At 37.9% G+C, this 16,552-nt stretch overlaps 2 protein-coding genes across 2 annotated transcripts in view; both read left to right on the top strand.

Moving 5' to 3' along the window:
- The window catches only part of LOC150090750 (proton channel OtopLc-like), a 104,760-nt gene extending 94,845 nt beyond the window's left edge, over positions 1-9,915 (top strand). The window contains exon 7 of the mRNA XM_090372410.1: positions 9,657-9,915. Within this exon, the coding sequence (XP_090228536.1) occupies positions 9,657-9,802 (146 nt within the window). The 3' untranslated portion in view covers positions 9,803-9,915. The remainder of the gene's footprint in view (positions 1-9,656) is intronic.
- On the top strand, positions 9,801-11,007 carry LOC150090749 (proton channel OtopLc-like). Its single transcript, XM_090372417.1, has one exon. It carries the CDS (start codon positions 9,868-9,870, stop codon positions 10,597-10,599), a length of 732 nt encoding a protein of 243 aa, XP_090228543.1. The 5' UTR covers positions 9,801-9,867; the 3' UTR covers positions 10,600-11,007.
- The last annotated feature ends 5,545 nt before the right edge of the window (positions 11,008-16,552 follow it).

The raw sequence follows: 16,552 nt of genomic DNA, 5'->3' as shown, positions 1-16,552 counted from the left end.
CATGCTACGCAGCTTCGGTCTGTATGAGGATGTGTTGGTCTGGCATCTTCTCCTGTCTGACGATGTTATCCCATATATCAGGTGAGCTCAGTTTTCCGGATAGAAGATGAGAAAGAATAAGAAGGTTCCTAGGTAGCCCTATTTAGCCATTTCAAAACCCAGTATTCCATGGAAAGGAACCTGGCTTGGTATGATGAGGGTGATGAGGACCATATAGTCGAGGCATACAAAGGAATTTGGATTATGCATCGAAGAATGTATTTAATGATAATATGCGGGTCATGGAAGTTGGAGATCTCCTGTTTGCCCATAAAGCCGAATATATTTTCATTCGAGTGGCATTCAAGTGAGGCAAGAAGTTGAGGTCTTTGTCCCAGGTGACACCCAAATCCTTATGTTGGGTGGCTTTTTTAATTGGGGAGTTCGCTATAATGATGTTCACATCGTTGGTGTTTTTCTTCTTGGTGATAGAGAGGTGTGAAGTTTTCTCTTTGTTAATGGAGAGCCCAATCGCACGAAGGTAATTTTCCAGTTCTTGTAGCTGTCGGTTGGAGCTCACAGTTACTACTACATTTTGTGATGATGAAGAACTTAATATCATCTGCGTAAGTGAAAAAATTAGCATGATTTGCTAGGAAGGGTTCTAAAGATGCGGAAAGAGAAGGTCCCCTTGGGGGAGCCCTCTGGAGCAGAGAATGCGGTGATTATGGTTCTGATTTCTGATGCATAGTGTCCTGGACTGAAGGAGAACTAGAATGTGACCAGAGATTTTGAAGTAGTTACACAGTATGGCAACATAATGCATGGGTGGACAGATTGTCAAAGGCCGTCTTAATGTCGAGGAACATATAGATGGACGTATATTTCTGCAATGAAGTAGAAAACCGTTTAGACTTAATTTCTAATAGTTGATGAAAAGCTGTTCCTCTGGTTTATGGTCTCTTCCAAGAGCATCAAGTAATCCATCAACTTCACTGTAGTAGTAAGTGAATCTTCCATACCAAAATATGAAGAAAGCTCTTTTTGTTCGCCTTACGAAACTGTTTGCGAAATACAGACATAGTTGTATATTTTTACAGTAAATTCCATTCATTTAAACTTAAATCCCAAAAGATTTATATCACGTAAGATCGTTTAATTGGCTTTGAATTATAAGATGCTGCGGTCTGAGCATTCGTATTTCTGATTCAGACCTCGTTCAGACTGTTTCCATTGAGTGATCTGTGTGTTCGTCTTCTAACAATCAAGTTTCTGGAGGAACAGGTGTTTCGCCACTGTGACTAACTGGTCTAATGGCTGACGGGTAGTCATTTTTTTTTTTTTTTTTTTTTTTTGTCTTTCCCCTTCCGTTTTTCAATTTGAGTTATGCATAAATAGCAGTAGTTGACATGAGCGGTTGGCTCGTTACACACCCTCGGAAGAGCGAACAAATGGCAGTAATACTTTACATTTAATTTTTACCCAGCTTCAGAGGTGTGAAACACAATTAATGAAACATATATGAAGAGCCCACTTCTTGTCCTGATCACCTAATTTACAGCCAAAATAGAGTTTATATGCTTTCTTTAATAGGGACGTTATAGACTATGTGTGGAATTTAGTTGTGTAATCACCGCACGCATTACAAAAGTTATCTGGCGAATTAACGCACTGACATGACATTTTAAAAGTACGTCCAAAAGACTAGCATGAGTTTGCTAACATGTAACAATATATTAGTAAAAGTTACATTTAACATTATTTAATGTCACACTACTCCGACTGACTGACTTATTAGGAGGTTTGCTTTATATATCTGATATGCAGGTGTGGGTAGAATAATAAAAACTGCCAGAAACTGACCACTTCATCAAGATCTAGAAAAACTCCTGTCCCCAAAACCTACATCAGCAGTCCAGCTAATATAAACAGACAAAATCAAAGTTCCTGAAACCGAAACTATGAAATATTTTGAAACTGAGGATGCTAAGAAAAACGGACTGCCCATTCGAAATCAGCGTTAAAAAAAAAATACACCTAGTCCACCATATTTCTATTGAAAAAAAATTTTCACTGTTGTTCAGTGTAATAAATAAATTCTTTGCTTCATCAGTGATTTTCGGAAATGAAATAAGCAAACAGTTGATAGCATGGCTGTAAGTGCAATAACAAGTGCCATTTACATTATGATAATTTGAATTGTCTTTTTTGAATTTATTTTTTCATTTCTGCATGTTATGATTTTATTGTAATATATAATATATGTAAATTATTTTAATGCTGTGATTGTTACGCATCATTCTAAGCTAATTTGTGTTTAAGGTATTCTCTAAATATGGAATTTAGGCTTAGCATGTTAAAGCGTCAGTTATAATGTAGTTGTCATGATTGTAAACATGTGCACTACTTAATGTTCATACGGATTGTATCATTTTCTGTTTTTAAATAAAAAAATATATTATATACAATAGAATAAATGTTTAATATTGCATAAACATAGTATGTCAAATAATGATGATTATTTGTGTAGATTGTCGGTGAGAAACGGATTCAGGCTGCTTGTTCTCCTCATTCCCTCACAGCATTTTTTTTTAATGTTTTGTTGTTTTAGAATCTTAAAACTTTGCAAGTTCAAGTAAAAGATTCAATCCAGGGTCCCATCAGTACCTTCATTCCCTCACTGGGCATGCCACGCAGTTTAAATGTCAGTGTTGCACATTATTAGCAATATTTGATACCAGCGAAGGTATTGAAATTTTATGAAACTTATTTGAAAAAGTAAACACTATCATTACAATATATAGCATTTTATTTTTACAGACAACTATACTACACGGATTTGAGCCTGTCGTTCATATCCGTGTAGTATATTTGTTTGCAGAACTTTTATATTAACCTCACTTGAATAGGAAATGTTCGTTGAAGCAGGCAACCCGAGGCTAGCGCAGTCGTGAAAAAAAAAAAAAAAAAAAAAAACGCAAACAACTAGGCGTAAAGTGGAAAACTGCCCGTTATTAAAATCAAAACAAAAACATAAATCCGAATATGAAATCCTAATGCGAATATTAAATTTCAGAATATACAAATCAAGCAGGTATAGAAAAGCACTATAACACCACTCACTTAAAATCTAATGGAGTGAAAAAAAACACCTTTGATTAGCGTTCCTCTTTATGTAATCAAAACAGACGTCTGGAAAGATTCGCAGTAGTGGATGACTACCAATAGGAGAATCACAAACTGAGGTAACCAGTGCCTTATACATATTGAGTATAGTAATTTACAGATTATGGCAACACTACCAAGAAACCAAATTCAAATTGTTATTTTAGCGACACCCGAGCTTGTCGCTTCATATATGTGTAGTATATTTGTCTGCAGAAGTGTGTTTTCATGGACCTACCTGCATGTCGTTCGGGTTGAAAAAAAAAACAGACAGAACTCAAGGGACTCTACCCTTTCCACCTAACACCAGGAAATAGAACAGGTATTGTAAAAAGCGTAAGGTATCTCACGGTTGAAGAAAGAGTTGCAAGAGCCCACGGTGACTGTATCGGGCAAGCTCTCTCTCTCTCTATGTTCACAGAAACGAAAGTTTTAAGGGAAACTCTCGACCCAGGGTTTGTCTACCTCATCCTCTCACAAAGGAGAGCTCATCTGACTTGTTGCAGACAATATGGTCTTTGGAGCCAAGGCTGATGGACTTTAGAGACTGGCTTGAGACTCAGACTTTTAGAATTCCATTAAGTACACGCTTTTTTTGGTATATCTACAGTTGTGGTTGGTTGTATCTTAATTTCTGGACACCGCTATATTATTATATTTCATTTAAAAAATATCTTAGAAAGAAGTTATAGTTAACTTATTACACGTGAAACTGTTAATTAATGTAATTTTTCCAAAATTGGTTAAGAAAGCACTCGAATTACATATACAATATTACAATTGGTTATCTAAGGTTGGATGCGCGGTAGGGTAAGTCGGACAGATTAACAGTAGACTTAGCCTTCTTGGTTAGTGCACTTGACCTCTACGAATAGTATGTCGTAATTTTATTCATATTTTCAATTACAGAGACAGAGCAGAAGAATATTCGTATGTTTGGCCACTTGGTGATTATTCACTGCCCAAGATGGAAATACAATTTCTTCAAATACCGCAGAGTTCAGTAACTACGATCAATATTTTCTGAAATAAGTTAATGCAGAAGTCATTAATGCTTTATCAAATGCACTGCTCCAGAAAATTTACTATTCTATCAATATCCTTTTGGAAGAATATTCAAAGGAATATTCGACTGCTCAAAATCGATGTATCTATTGTTCTAAATAAGTTCATCGGTATGATAAACATCGCTGTTGCTCCGACGGGTCACAAGGCCGATATTTCTTAAATCATGCAGGAGCTTTATTGTGGCATGCGATAAGCGGCAAAAATTGAAAAATTTGTAAGTGTGGGGGAGAGGGATAGATTTAGCGACTAAATGACAATAAGTGACTCTGTATTGGATAACTGACCATCACAGCAGTCCTTAACGTTAAAGCACAATCATATTGTATGTTAAAATAGTATTCCATACTGTCACCCAAGATGGGCCAAAAACTGTCCTGTCGCGAGTTTTTCAGTGATATTTAAAAAAAAAAAAAAAAAAAGGCAAGCTATTTTTTTCACATATGCACATCCTGTGTTGTAGTAATTAACGATTCTCTGCTAAAAAAAAAATATAGCATCGAAAAGAAACAAAATTAGAGTAGCGACGCCATTTCCGTATTATCTGTGCTTAGTCCTGTTCTATTGTTGGCTTAAGGGGGGCATCAATATTTGTATCAGTGTGTGCGTGTTTGTGTTCACAGACCGATCTGCATGTTGTGCGGGCTGAAAAATCTGGAATAACTCACGCGGGACCTCTACTCTCTCCGTCTGAGATTGGCTAATTATAGTCTTGGTTGAAGAAGACCTTAGAAATTCCTCCAGTCTTCGATGGGAATCGAACCCAAGCCTCTCCAAACGAGTGACAAGTAACTAATGACTAAACAGTGGTTGTTGTTGTTATTTGGTTTTTTAGGAGCATTAGCAACTAGGGCCATATTGCTCCGGGGATATGCGGTGGTCATTCCCTGACCTTTCCGCATCCTCCGCATTTGGTGGCACGGGCTCGAACCCCGGTCTAATTAAGAAGCGTGTGCTACGCACTGCTGCTCCTGCCCACCTGGCTAAGGAGGCGCCAACTAACCAAGCAGTGGTGCTTAGTCATTAGTTATGAGAGGAAAAGATAAACATGTGGCAGTCTATCGCCAATTCCAAAAAAAATAATAATAAATAATAATAATAATAATTTGTCCCGTCCTGAATAACCTTCCCTTAATATGAAAAGGAATTTCGACTGTCAAAATTAGTGTAGAAAATATTTAATATTTAAGAGGTTCGATATGATCTCAAAGTTTACATTCAAGGTTTATTCCAGAAGCATCGCGATATAAAATTTTTAAATTGTAGTTTTTTGGAAAAAATGTAAAAAATTACCTGCATTTTAAATTGCTGCAAAATCCTGCGCTCATGAATTGCATCCTTCAGTGAGCCAAATGTGTAAAAATCAGAAGTTGCAGCACCTGGACTTTATATTTTTGTTTTGTTTATACTTTGCCACGACCGCTAGGTCAGAGGAGTTTGCAATTGATCATTATGACAATGAATACAATCGTCAATAATATTTAGCCGTCACACGAGCTTGAACCACGGTCCATTCAAAAGCGTGTGTTAGGGCACTCTCGACCACAAGGCACCAAAGTTGTCTCAAATTTTAAGTTGTGGGCGCATATCGGGAATTGCTATCTGGTACTATTTTCAACCGAATGAACGGCTAATATTCTATTTATCACAAATAAATAAACCATTTCTGCTTATTCTCGAGACGGCCCAGGCCAGAAGAGTTTAAATTTCTTCCTGTTCGAACTAACAATCACCTACTTGGAGCTGCTCGCGCCTACTATAGGACGATGGCCAGACCAAATCTTATTAAAAATGGTTAGTCTTTCCAAATAAGTTAATCAACAAGATGAACTATGTCAAGAGTTGCTGCTCCAACTGGTCTACAAAGCCGATATTTATCCAAATGAACGACTATTTCTAAAAAGTTCACACTGCGTGTACATGTTTTTTTACGACAAATATCTTTTCCGGGGAAAGTATATACTACAAGTACATACTAACAGAATCTACTTCCGTATAAATTTCCGTTCTTTCAACTGTTTCTGATAGAAAAAAACTGTTGAAAGAAGAAGTGAAATAAATTTCTCCACCTTCATCACTCACGGAGCTTGAAACGTCGGTCATAAATAATGGTCCAATGTTCCTCTCAAGATAGTTCAAAGTTTGTTTTAATCTACTCCACACAGAATACAAGCTATTTTGAAGGAAAAGGGTGGCACAACACCATATTAGTGCATACCAGTAACTCTTGTCACAGGTGTTTCCAATATTTTCTCTACCCCCTGTATGTGGTGTCTGACCAGGCTTCTCTTACAGTTCGTCCATAAGTCTATGTGACGTTAAAATATTTGAACAGTCAAAGTCATTTTTGTTGTATAGGTTCTCTGTGTTGTAATGTGGAGTTGTGTTGTATGATTGGTCTGCGCGTATGCTGTGCTGTATGAACAACCAGCCAGCAGGACACACCAGGTGATCTGCTAGTTGGCTACCCTCCTTGTCGCACGAGGAGATGGCCATCAATATAGTTTTGGGAGGGTGAGAGAGGAAGCTGAAAAGATTTTCAGTAGCGAGAAAGGGAAGAAAGATAAAAGACTGTTTCCTTCTTGCATATCAGGGGGTTTAAGAGAAAACAAAAGGCTATATTAGCATTAGTAATAGCAAATGATGCAAGGAAGCAAGCTTATACAGGATCAGATTAAACGAAAAAACTTCCCATACACCTATCTATCACCTCCAACAGATTGTCTAGTTCATCCTTGAATTTATTCAAGCTATCCACTTCCACAACATCAGATGGGTTTGTTCCAGCAATCAACCACCCGTTGGCTAAAGGCAAACTAACGCACATCTATTCTACAACTGTATTTCCTCAATTTGAAGTTATACCCTCTCAGGTTTGTAATCTGAGCAAGAGGAAGAATCCCATCAGCACTGAGCCTGCTCAAACCATTCAAGGCCTTATACACCTCAATCAGATCACCTCGCAAGTGCCTAGTCTCCAGACGCTGCATTTGTAGAACTGAAGCCTTTCTTGGAAGAGCACCGCTTTGTTCCTTTCACCAATCCTGTTGCCTCTGTCTGTACCCGCTCAAGCAGCTCGATATCCTTCCTAAAACGAGGTCTCCATACTTGTATGCAGTACTCAAGATGTGGTCTGACCAGTGCCTTGTACAATGGAATAATTACCTCCCTATCCTTGCTAGCAAAATTCCTGTACATCATTCACAAAACCACATGTGCTCTTCTGGCAGCCTGTCTTCACTACTCAGAGAACTTCATATCTGACTGCACGATTACCCCTAGGTCTTTTTTATTTTCCACTACGCTAAGTGTAGTACCTCACAGTTGGTACGTTAATCTGGGATTACTGCTACTCATGTACAGCACTTTGCATTTGACAATGTTAAACCTCAGTTGCCATTTCTAAGCCCAAATGCCCAATTTTATTAGATGTTGTTGCAGTAGCATACTATCATTACCAACCTACCAACTTTCGTACTGCCCCCCCCCTCGGCTATAGCTCCAATTTAGCAGTATATTATGTGCTCAGTATCAAAAGCTTTCATGAAATATAAGTACAGTATATGATTTCAAAATTATATTTTGCATCCGGTTCCTTTGTGACTGCTTCATAGTTCCAATAAAATTGGTCAGACAAGAGCTCTCTCTCTCTCTCTCTCTCTGTCTCTCTCTCTCTCTCTCTCTCTCTCTCTCTCTCTCTCTCTCTCTCTCTCTCTCTGTCTCTCTCTCTCTCTCTCTCTCTTCACAGAAACGAAAGTTTTGATAAACTGCTGGTATCCTACCAGAAGTTTATCAAACCATCGACATCAAGTGGACCAATGTGATTCGTCCCCTTCCTTCTAGTGTTAGTTATTTTTCTTTTCTTTGTATCCTTTGCCAAAGATTTCTCACAATCTAAGAGAAAATAAGCCTCTGTACCCTAATAACCTGCTTAGCTTGCCTAACATCCTTAGTGACTTCATTGCAGACTAGTTTATATCTACCGTAGGCTTTTGCATCACCTGATAATTTATATGCGTTCCATGCATATAGGTGAGAAATACAGTAAGAAAGAAAAGAAACACTCTCTCTCTACTAGGATACTAGGAAGGGCGCGTGCTGTTAAACAATTGAGAGATGCTGTTAGATAAGAGTAGACAGTAGAGATGATCGGATGGTGGGCAGGAATTGACAGGAGTGGAAAGTAGAGAGGACTGCATTGCTATAGCAATGCAAGCTACTCCATATGCCAGCTGCTTGACAAACGCACGCGTGCTGGAAACAACTAGGAAGGATGGTAAATCGCTGCTGCTCTGTGGGTAAGATGGCCTAATGAGGGTTTCCGCTATGGAGGATACTCCCAATCTATGAGAGATCAGCTTTACCAGAGCGAGGATGTTTCTATTTACGAGTAGACGTTTCTTGAAGGGAGAAAGTGAACGACCTTCTTAGAAAGCGTAGTATCAGATATTTAATCCCCCCGGAGGTACTGAAGTCGTAGGTGGGAAAGCCAGTATCACGTAGTGATTCTGATAATACTCATATGACCTACTGCGTGATGGGTGGAAACCCCAGTGAGCTCCTAACTGGCTCTCTACATAGGATATAGGATTTTGCCCCTTGGGAATGGCGGGATGTTAACCGGATATTAGTTGGTCTTCCCAAACTATTCCCTGTATTTTTTCATTGTGTATTCATCTGAAAAGACAGTGATGTTATTCTTGGTCCTTTTGTTTTTTTTAATAAAAATCACATTTGTGCTGACTTCGCTAAGTTTATGATATGTGCAAGGTTTCGAGGGATTTCATAAGTTCGGATATCTCCATGGTTGTAACTACAGAGACGTAAGAAGCGCTTTCTCAATCACAGGACCACACACACACACACACACACACACACACACACACACACACACACACACACACACACACACACACACTTTGAAGTCATGTGCATAGAATATATGCAAGGACATGAGGGTTAGAAGGCAGGAGCAAAGAGAAAAGAAGATTCTTTCTTTCTAGGTAGTTTCCCTCTCTAAATTGTAACTGTGGGTTATCCTTATTTGCACAGCAATGCATTCAGGATATCGATAAGTGGAGATGTTTTGTGGAAGAGATTCTGAGAACGCTGAGAAAATGGTGATAAATATACAGTATAACGAATAGTGATATCTGTGAAAACTGAAACCTAAATCTTATCTATAGATTCACCTTCCTACTAGAAATATCGGTACATTCTATTGTATTAAAAGTAAATCGCTTTGTCAGATCGAGCAGATGTTTCTGTCTTTAAATAGTGGATTAAAGAATCGCACTCAATTAAAAAATAAATTTATTTTGAATGCAATTAAATTCCATGCGTCAATGGCAATTTCATTTCAATTGCTTATTATAAGTGTAGTAAAATCTATATCATCTGCTACTTTCAAAATTTAGATTTTGATGTGTAATATTTTGATATTTCAGTTGCTGATCAATGCCTATGGCAAGAGATTGGAGAAGGAAAGACTGAGGGCCTTATCGTTCTTCACACGTGTCTTAAAAACTCGACCATAGGAAATATATGGGAAATATGCCTTACACGTATCCATTCGTCATCCAGTACTGCCTAGTAACTGCAGGGATTATCTACATCGTTTGGGCTAATCTGTATGGTCGACGTAACAAACACAGGCAAATGTCTTCTGTTATCTCTCAATATGGGGAGGATACAAAACAGCAAGGTCTTGGCTGTCAGGGATCTAGTAGAGGATTATTTCTTGGTCTACTGATTGTAGTCGCGGGCATAATTGCTCTCATCCTGTTCTTTGTATTATCTAAAGATGATGATTTTCTAGATGACACGCTCTTCGGAATTCTGGCAGTAAGATGCACCATATTTGGATTATCTGGAGTAGCTGCTTCGCTTGGTTTAATCCAAATACGGCAAATGAGATCAAAAACAAGTAGAAGGCAACGATTAAATGACCTTCTCCAAAGGATAGGAATGCTTGCTATTTATATATATGGCATGTGCAGTATGATTGTTGGAGGTGTGCACATGAGTCAAAGTGAAAATCTTGCTTTGTTCATGGATGGAAGTCTTATGGTGATCCAAACATGCGTTCAATCCCTTTTTGTCCATCAGGTATCCAAGAAACGATGCGGGCCGGCGAATGAGATAAACAAGACCCGACCCGGAAGAGAAGTAGTCATATTTCTAGTATTTTCCAATATGATTTTGTGGCTAATTGAATCCTTCACTGCACAAAACAATGTGGCGAGCCAGTTACAACTACACTTTTATGGAAAAGTCACCTGGTCACTAATCAGTCGCATTGTGCTTCCTCTTGTTATTTTCTACCGGTTCCACTCAGCTGTAGCTTTGATGGAAGCCTTGAGAAAATCGTACAAGATAAAGCGAAACTGAGATAAAATAATCAGTGACAGGAGAGAGCCGGAGAGTTCTACACATTTATGGTCCAATATCATAAACCAGAACTACGATTCGACGAGATATGGGACAATCTAATATTTTATTTTGTTCTATTTCGCTATAGTTCAAGTTTTTTTTTTTTTTTTCGTTGCGTCAGCAAAGCGTGCTAATTGAAAGAGCCCAGTTTATGAATGCAAATAAAATTCGACCAAGATTAAAAGAATTTCTTAAATTATGAATTAGGCACGAAAACGTTTTATACTTTTTAAGCTTAAATGTTATGTTATTCCATTTAGCTATTGTTCAAATGGCAGAACTGTAATAATTCCTTTCTAACCACACACTGGCAGTTTGGGGTTACATTAGAAATTCCAATTTTGCCAGGCTGAGACTTCATATTCTAAATAAACTGACTTATGCTTTGCTTTGCTTTATTCACAACACACTTTCAACAATAACATAGGAACAACCAAACTACAGCGAAACGATATACCTTTAATGAGAAATTAAACAAGTTCATTTTATATTTTATTATATACTTACTGCATGTTTCTAAAAACGATACAGAAAATTATATCACATTTTTATTCGAAAAATTGGGATGGGGGTTAAAAACCAAAAAACAAAAAAAAGCCAACTACATAACCACATCCAATAGCCTCAGTGAATAAGGTGACATATTTCCTTTCGAATAAATAGGATACTGTTTATGAGAAAAAGTCTCAAGCTATAATTATGGTACGGTAAGCGCAAAACATCAATTTGTACATAGCTGTCACAATTTTGGGCAAAACAAAGAGTTTTGCTCTAGAAGCATCATCATATTACTTCTCATACTGTGAATCACTTCACAAAGAACTGCCTTACTCTTAAATTTAAAATAAGTAATACCTCCTAGGAGAAGCATTTTGTTACTTATTTTCAGCGGAGTGCCATTACTGTTTTGGATATAACTGTCTCTTCGTCAAGGATTAGCAAGCATTCCAAATGAAAGACCTGATTAGGAGATAATTATGTTCAAAACGTTGCCATCTGAACTTCACAGAATAAGTATCAATATACGTACTTCTACCAGGAGAATTTTACTTATTTGAAATTTAACAGTAGGGTAACCTATTCATGAAGTGATTCACAATATGAAAGCCGATACGATGATTAGGAAAAAGGAGATGATTGTCCCTCTGTATAAGGCAATGGTCAGGCCACGCCTTGAGTACTGCGTACATGTCTGGAGGCCTTATTTTAGGAAGAATGTAGATTTGCTTGTACAGAGAAGGGCAACAAGATTGGTGAGAGGAATGAAGGGATCCTCTTACCAGGAGAGGCTTAAGTTCTGCAAATTGCAGCAGCTGGAGACTAGGCACCTGCGAGGTTATCTGATTGAGGTGTATAAGGCCTTGAATGGGTTGAGCACGCTGAATTCTGATGGGATTCTTCCACTTGTTCAGATTACGAACCTAAGAGGGACATAAATCGAAATTGAGGAAGGACAGATGTAGAATAGATGTGCGGAAATTTGTCTTTAGCCAGCGGGTGGTTAATTGCTGGAACAAACTTCCATCTGTCATTGTGGAAGTCGATAGGTTAAATAAATTTAAGGAGGAACTGGACAAACATTTAGAGGGGATTGTTTTGTAATTTTTTTCTTTTTCTCTTTTTTTTTTTTTTGCCTGATGCTGCATAAGCTCATACACTTGTTTTCTTGCATCACATGCCACTACCACTCGTATTGGGTTTAATATTTTTTGTTGCAAACTGCAACAAAACATATGATGCTTTGTGCAAACAGTTTGTTTTGCCTAATATTGTTATAGCTATGAACAAAAAAGTAATGCTCTGCACTGAATGACATTTATATACAAAGCTGAAATGTATACAATAAATGATTATTCAAATCACATAGCGCAAGTCTCGTGGAACTCTCATGGTATTGAAGTTATATTAACATTAACTGCTCGTGTTATAAGCACCAACCCACATCGTTTCACTAGTAGACCTAAATGTCTGCGCGTGTAGCACAGTGGTATCGTCACCATCCTCCCCACACAAAGGAAAAGGCCCGGGTTGGAATCCTGTCGATGACGAAAGGAACTTTAATGGGCTTTTTTTTTTTTTTTTTTTCACTCCGTGGCTGAGTTAGTCGGTCTCAGGCGTAGATAGCAAGGTTTCCCCCCCTAGAAACTAGGGGTTTTTTTGTCCAGAAAAACAGGCAAATCGATCAGAGAACACACGCAATTTACAGACACAATAGATATATGGGCATATATGAGAAATCACTGTTATATTAGGGGTGGTCCTAATATAACAGTTTGAGTTTATAACAGTTTTTTGGGTGGACATAAGTCTGCGACAAATAAATAAACTAATGATGATACTTAAAGGATCCAATTTTCGGCGTCACATCACGAACCTTTTCGTCAATGATTATCACTGAGGCAACGATAATTTACTACTGACGTAAATGATGCAACAAAATTAAATATTATACTACGTATAAGAATTGCTGCAAACTGCAACAAATAATGCTAAAGATGTGTTAACCACAATCTGCAGACAAGCAAAAAAACCGAATTAAACTACATAATGAAAACAATGAAATAAAAATACCACAGTTAACAAGCAAGACCCTGTAGTCACCAAGGGAAGCACAAAGGTACAGATTCGTGCGATGGTAAGGCGCAACAAAGCCCTGCTGTGTCACCGCTGATGTGTGTGCAGTTGCCTCGTTTTATTTATTTCTTTATACGAGGTACTCTCAAGTTATAAGGTCTCCAAATTGAATTTTAAAAAAAATAACCAAAGTATATTATTGCGATTGTTTTAAAAATGAGAGTGTTAGTTTAGAATTGTCCAAATGGCACGATACAACATGACACATCAATTGCAGCACTCAAAACAGCATAGTAAGTTTGTAATTATTAAAATATCGTTTTTCAGTCATCCAGAACATCCTAAAATTATCTGATATTTGAATATAATGGGAGCACCTACTATTGCATTCATCGTGAAATGTCCGCAGTTTGTCCTGACAGCGTTATGGATGTGAAGCTGTGCGTAGCTGGGTGCGAACGTTTCTTGAAGGACAGGAGTCCGTGAGAACGAAGCTTGTCAACGAGGAGCTCGAACCAGTCGTTCTGAAAGCTAACATCCGCCGGGTAGAGAGAATTGTTTTGGGCCAGGAGATCAACGTCTCTTCGTCTCATCACTAACGCGAGGATAGGCATTTTCATAGTGCGGATGAATTAGTTGGGCTCAGATGAGCGTAGCAACGATTTTATTTTTCAGAAACTGTAGTTTTTCCTTCCGGCATAGCAGCCAATCCGACCAAAGAATACACACACAAAGAATACCATACCCACGAATTACAGATAAAATAAAATACGCTTGGGTAGACTTGTATATTACCCAAGCAATTACGTGGGCAACCAGCAACTTGAAAATGAGTACTGACTCGCCTGCGGTGGAACTGCAGACAGTAAAATTTGTGTTTGAAGATCGGTTTATGAGACTCTGGTCGCCAAGATCGTTTTACAGCTCGATTTTTTTTTCTTTGGGAATACCTTAAAGAGCCAGCATTTATGAACAATACACATTTAACAGAAGAATTAAAGGACACCACTGTCGGTTAATTGTCGAAATTCACCAAGGTATGCTTCTCTGTATTGCCAAAAACACGTGTCCTCGGGTTCTAGTGTGTTAACCCCAAAATGACTGACCCTTCGAACGTCTCTTATAACACACAATGATATTACACAACATGTCTGCATGTAAACGAAATAATATGTTGTTTCAACGAATGTAACCGAAGATATATGCAATTGTATGGATTCAGCGGCTTTAACCCCTGTATAATTAAAAGCCATCTACTACGACCATGTTGAAGAACGGGAAAATTCTCTATAAAGTATTCCCCTCCCCCCCGTTTTTTTTTTCTCTTACTCCGGAGCTTTAGGTTGCTCATCACAGGTGGAGATGTAGAGTTTTCTCTTCCAGAAACCGGGCCATTGTGGGTAGCACAGCTGGCAAAATTGCTGTCCTCCCCACACAGGGTGGCAAAGACCTGAATTCGAATCCCGTCGATGACGTGAGGAATTTTTATGGGCCTTTTTCACAACGTGGCTGAGTTATTCGATCGCAGGCGAGGATGGAAGCCTCCTCAACGATTCACGTTGAGGGAAATGGACCATAATCTGCAACGCTGGTACAGTGCGGGTTGGCAGATCGACCGAATTTAGCAATCAGGGGCTTGAACTTTGATCTATTCAAAGAGCTTGTACTACTGCGTTCCTGCCCCTGACCACTCGGCTACGGAGGCCGTTGGGTAGCATGGTTTTTTTCTCGAGAAAACTTGAGTTTTTCGTTCAGCAAACAGAAAATCGACCACACACACACACACACACACACACACACACACACACACACACACACACACACACACACACACACACACACACACACACACACACACACACACACACATTCCAGACCTTATAAAAGGAGCAATATGGCCCTTAGACGCTGATGCTCCTAAAACCTTAATACAGCAACAAGAAACTGGACTTTTATCTCTGCCCTAGAACAGCACAATTTAAAACACGATATACTGACGGCTCGGTGTTTATCTTAAATCCAAGACGGAATTTAAAGGGTAAACTAATTGTTAGAAATGCAGGTATTCGGTATTCTGCCATATTAAATTACATTGTGTATATTATAATATTAAACATTATATGCTGTAATATGAAATAACTATTATAAATTATTAAAAGTAGGATGAATAATATTCTTGTTTATACTCCGGCACGACCACCAGGTCAGTGTAGTTTACAATAAATCAATCAATACAAATGTTAATCGTATTTAGCAGTCACAGGCTTGATCCCCGGACCACTCAAAGAGCGTGTGCTACTGCACTTGCGCTCCTGAATATTCTGTCGTATGACTCTCTGGCGGAAAAGTTATAAAGTGCCTAGTTAATACAATAGTCTAATGTTTACCGCAGAACAAACACTTCCTTAACCACGAGTTGCCCTGGTATTGCAATACTTTCCAACAATAGCATCACCAAAAGTTTAATCTGTCATTTATTTAAAAGATGAGAGAATGCTGTGATAGCCTGTTTTGGGCTTCGGGGTCCTTATCAGATAGGAGGTGGTATTTATTACTAATTCTCTGACAAAACAATGACAAAGAAGTTGTTTGATGTAAGCTGTAATGCAGCATATGAAGTTAGAACTCTGAAATTATTATTTATCCAGAAGCCAGCAGCTTTTATATAAACAATAATATTTACAATAATTGTAAATATTATTGTAATTACAATAATTGATTTAGATAATTTAATACGAATTATAGAGTTATTATGAGTGTTTTCTTTACCTTCATTTGGAGAGCTTATGGCCGGGGTCACGTTCTATATTCAGTTGCGCTTCTGTTTATTGCATATGTAATATATTACATATATAAAGTAGGAATGCATGTATATGCAATACAGCGTATTTCATAATATGTGGGATGTGTTTTCAGGGCATGAAAACAATGAAAAAAAGTCCACATAAACATATGTTTGATTCTGAACGGTTATGGAGTTTGGCTGATTTTTAAAAAATGGCTATGGAATTTTCGATGGTAAAAACAATAGAAATAATAAAATAAGAAATAAGCAGACACATGCGTAGTAAAATATTTATTCACACTGGGCACATGACTACTTGTTATTATTTATTTTATTACTTTTATTTTTTACCACTGAAAATCTCATAGCTATTTTTTAATAAAATTTTCTTCAACTAGGATATTGATTAATGCTAAGATTTTAACCGATGGAAAACTTAGTGGGTGTATGTAACAACTATTTTGTCTAGGGTATGTGTATATCTACTTGGCTAGCTCGGAAATTTTATAAATTCCTCCGTGACTTCATCAGCGAGGGATTAAATTGAATTTC

The sequence above is a fragment of the Mastigoproctus giganteus genome, chromosome 1 (assembly GCF_048544385.1).
Source record: "Mastigoproctus giganteus isolate SK-2022 chromosome 1, ASM4854438v1, whole genome shotgun sequence".
NCBI lineage: Eukaryota > Metazoa > Arthropoda > Arachnida > Uropygi > Thelyphonidae > Mastigoproctus > Mastigoproctus giganteus.
This window is presented reverse-complemented; position numbering and strand designations above follow the sequence as displayed.

Coding starts and splice junctions, on each gene's coding strand:
- LOC150090749 (XM_090372417.1), top strand. CDS start 9,868: ATGTCTTCTGTTATCTCTCAATATGGGGAGGATACAAAACAGCAAGGT.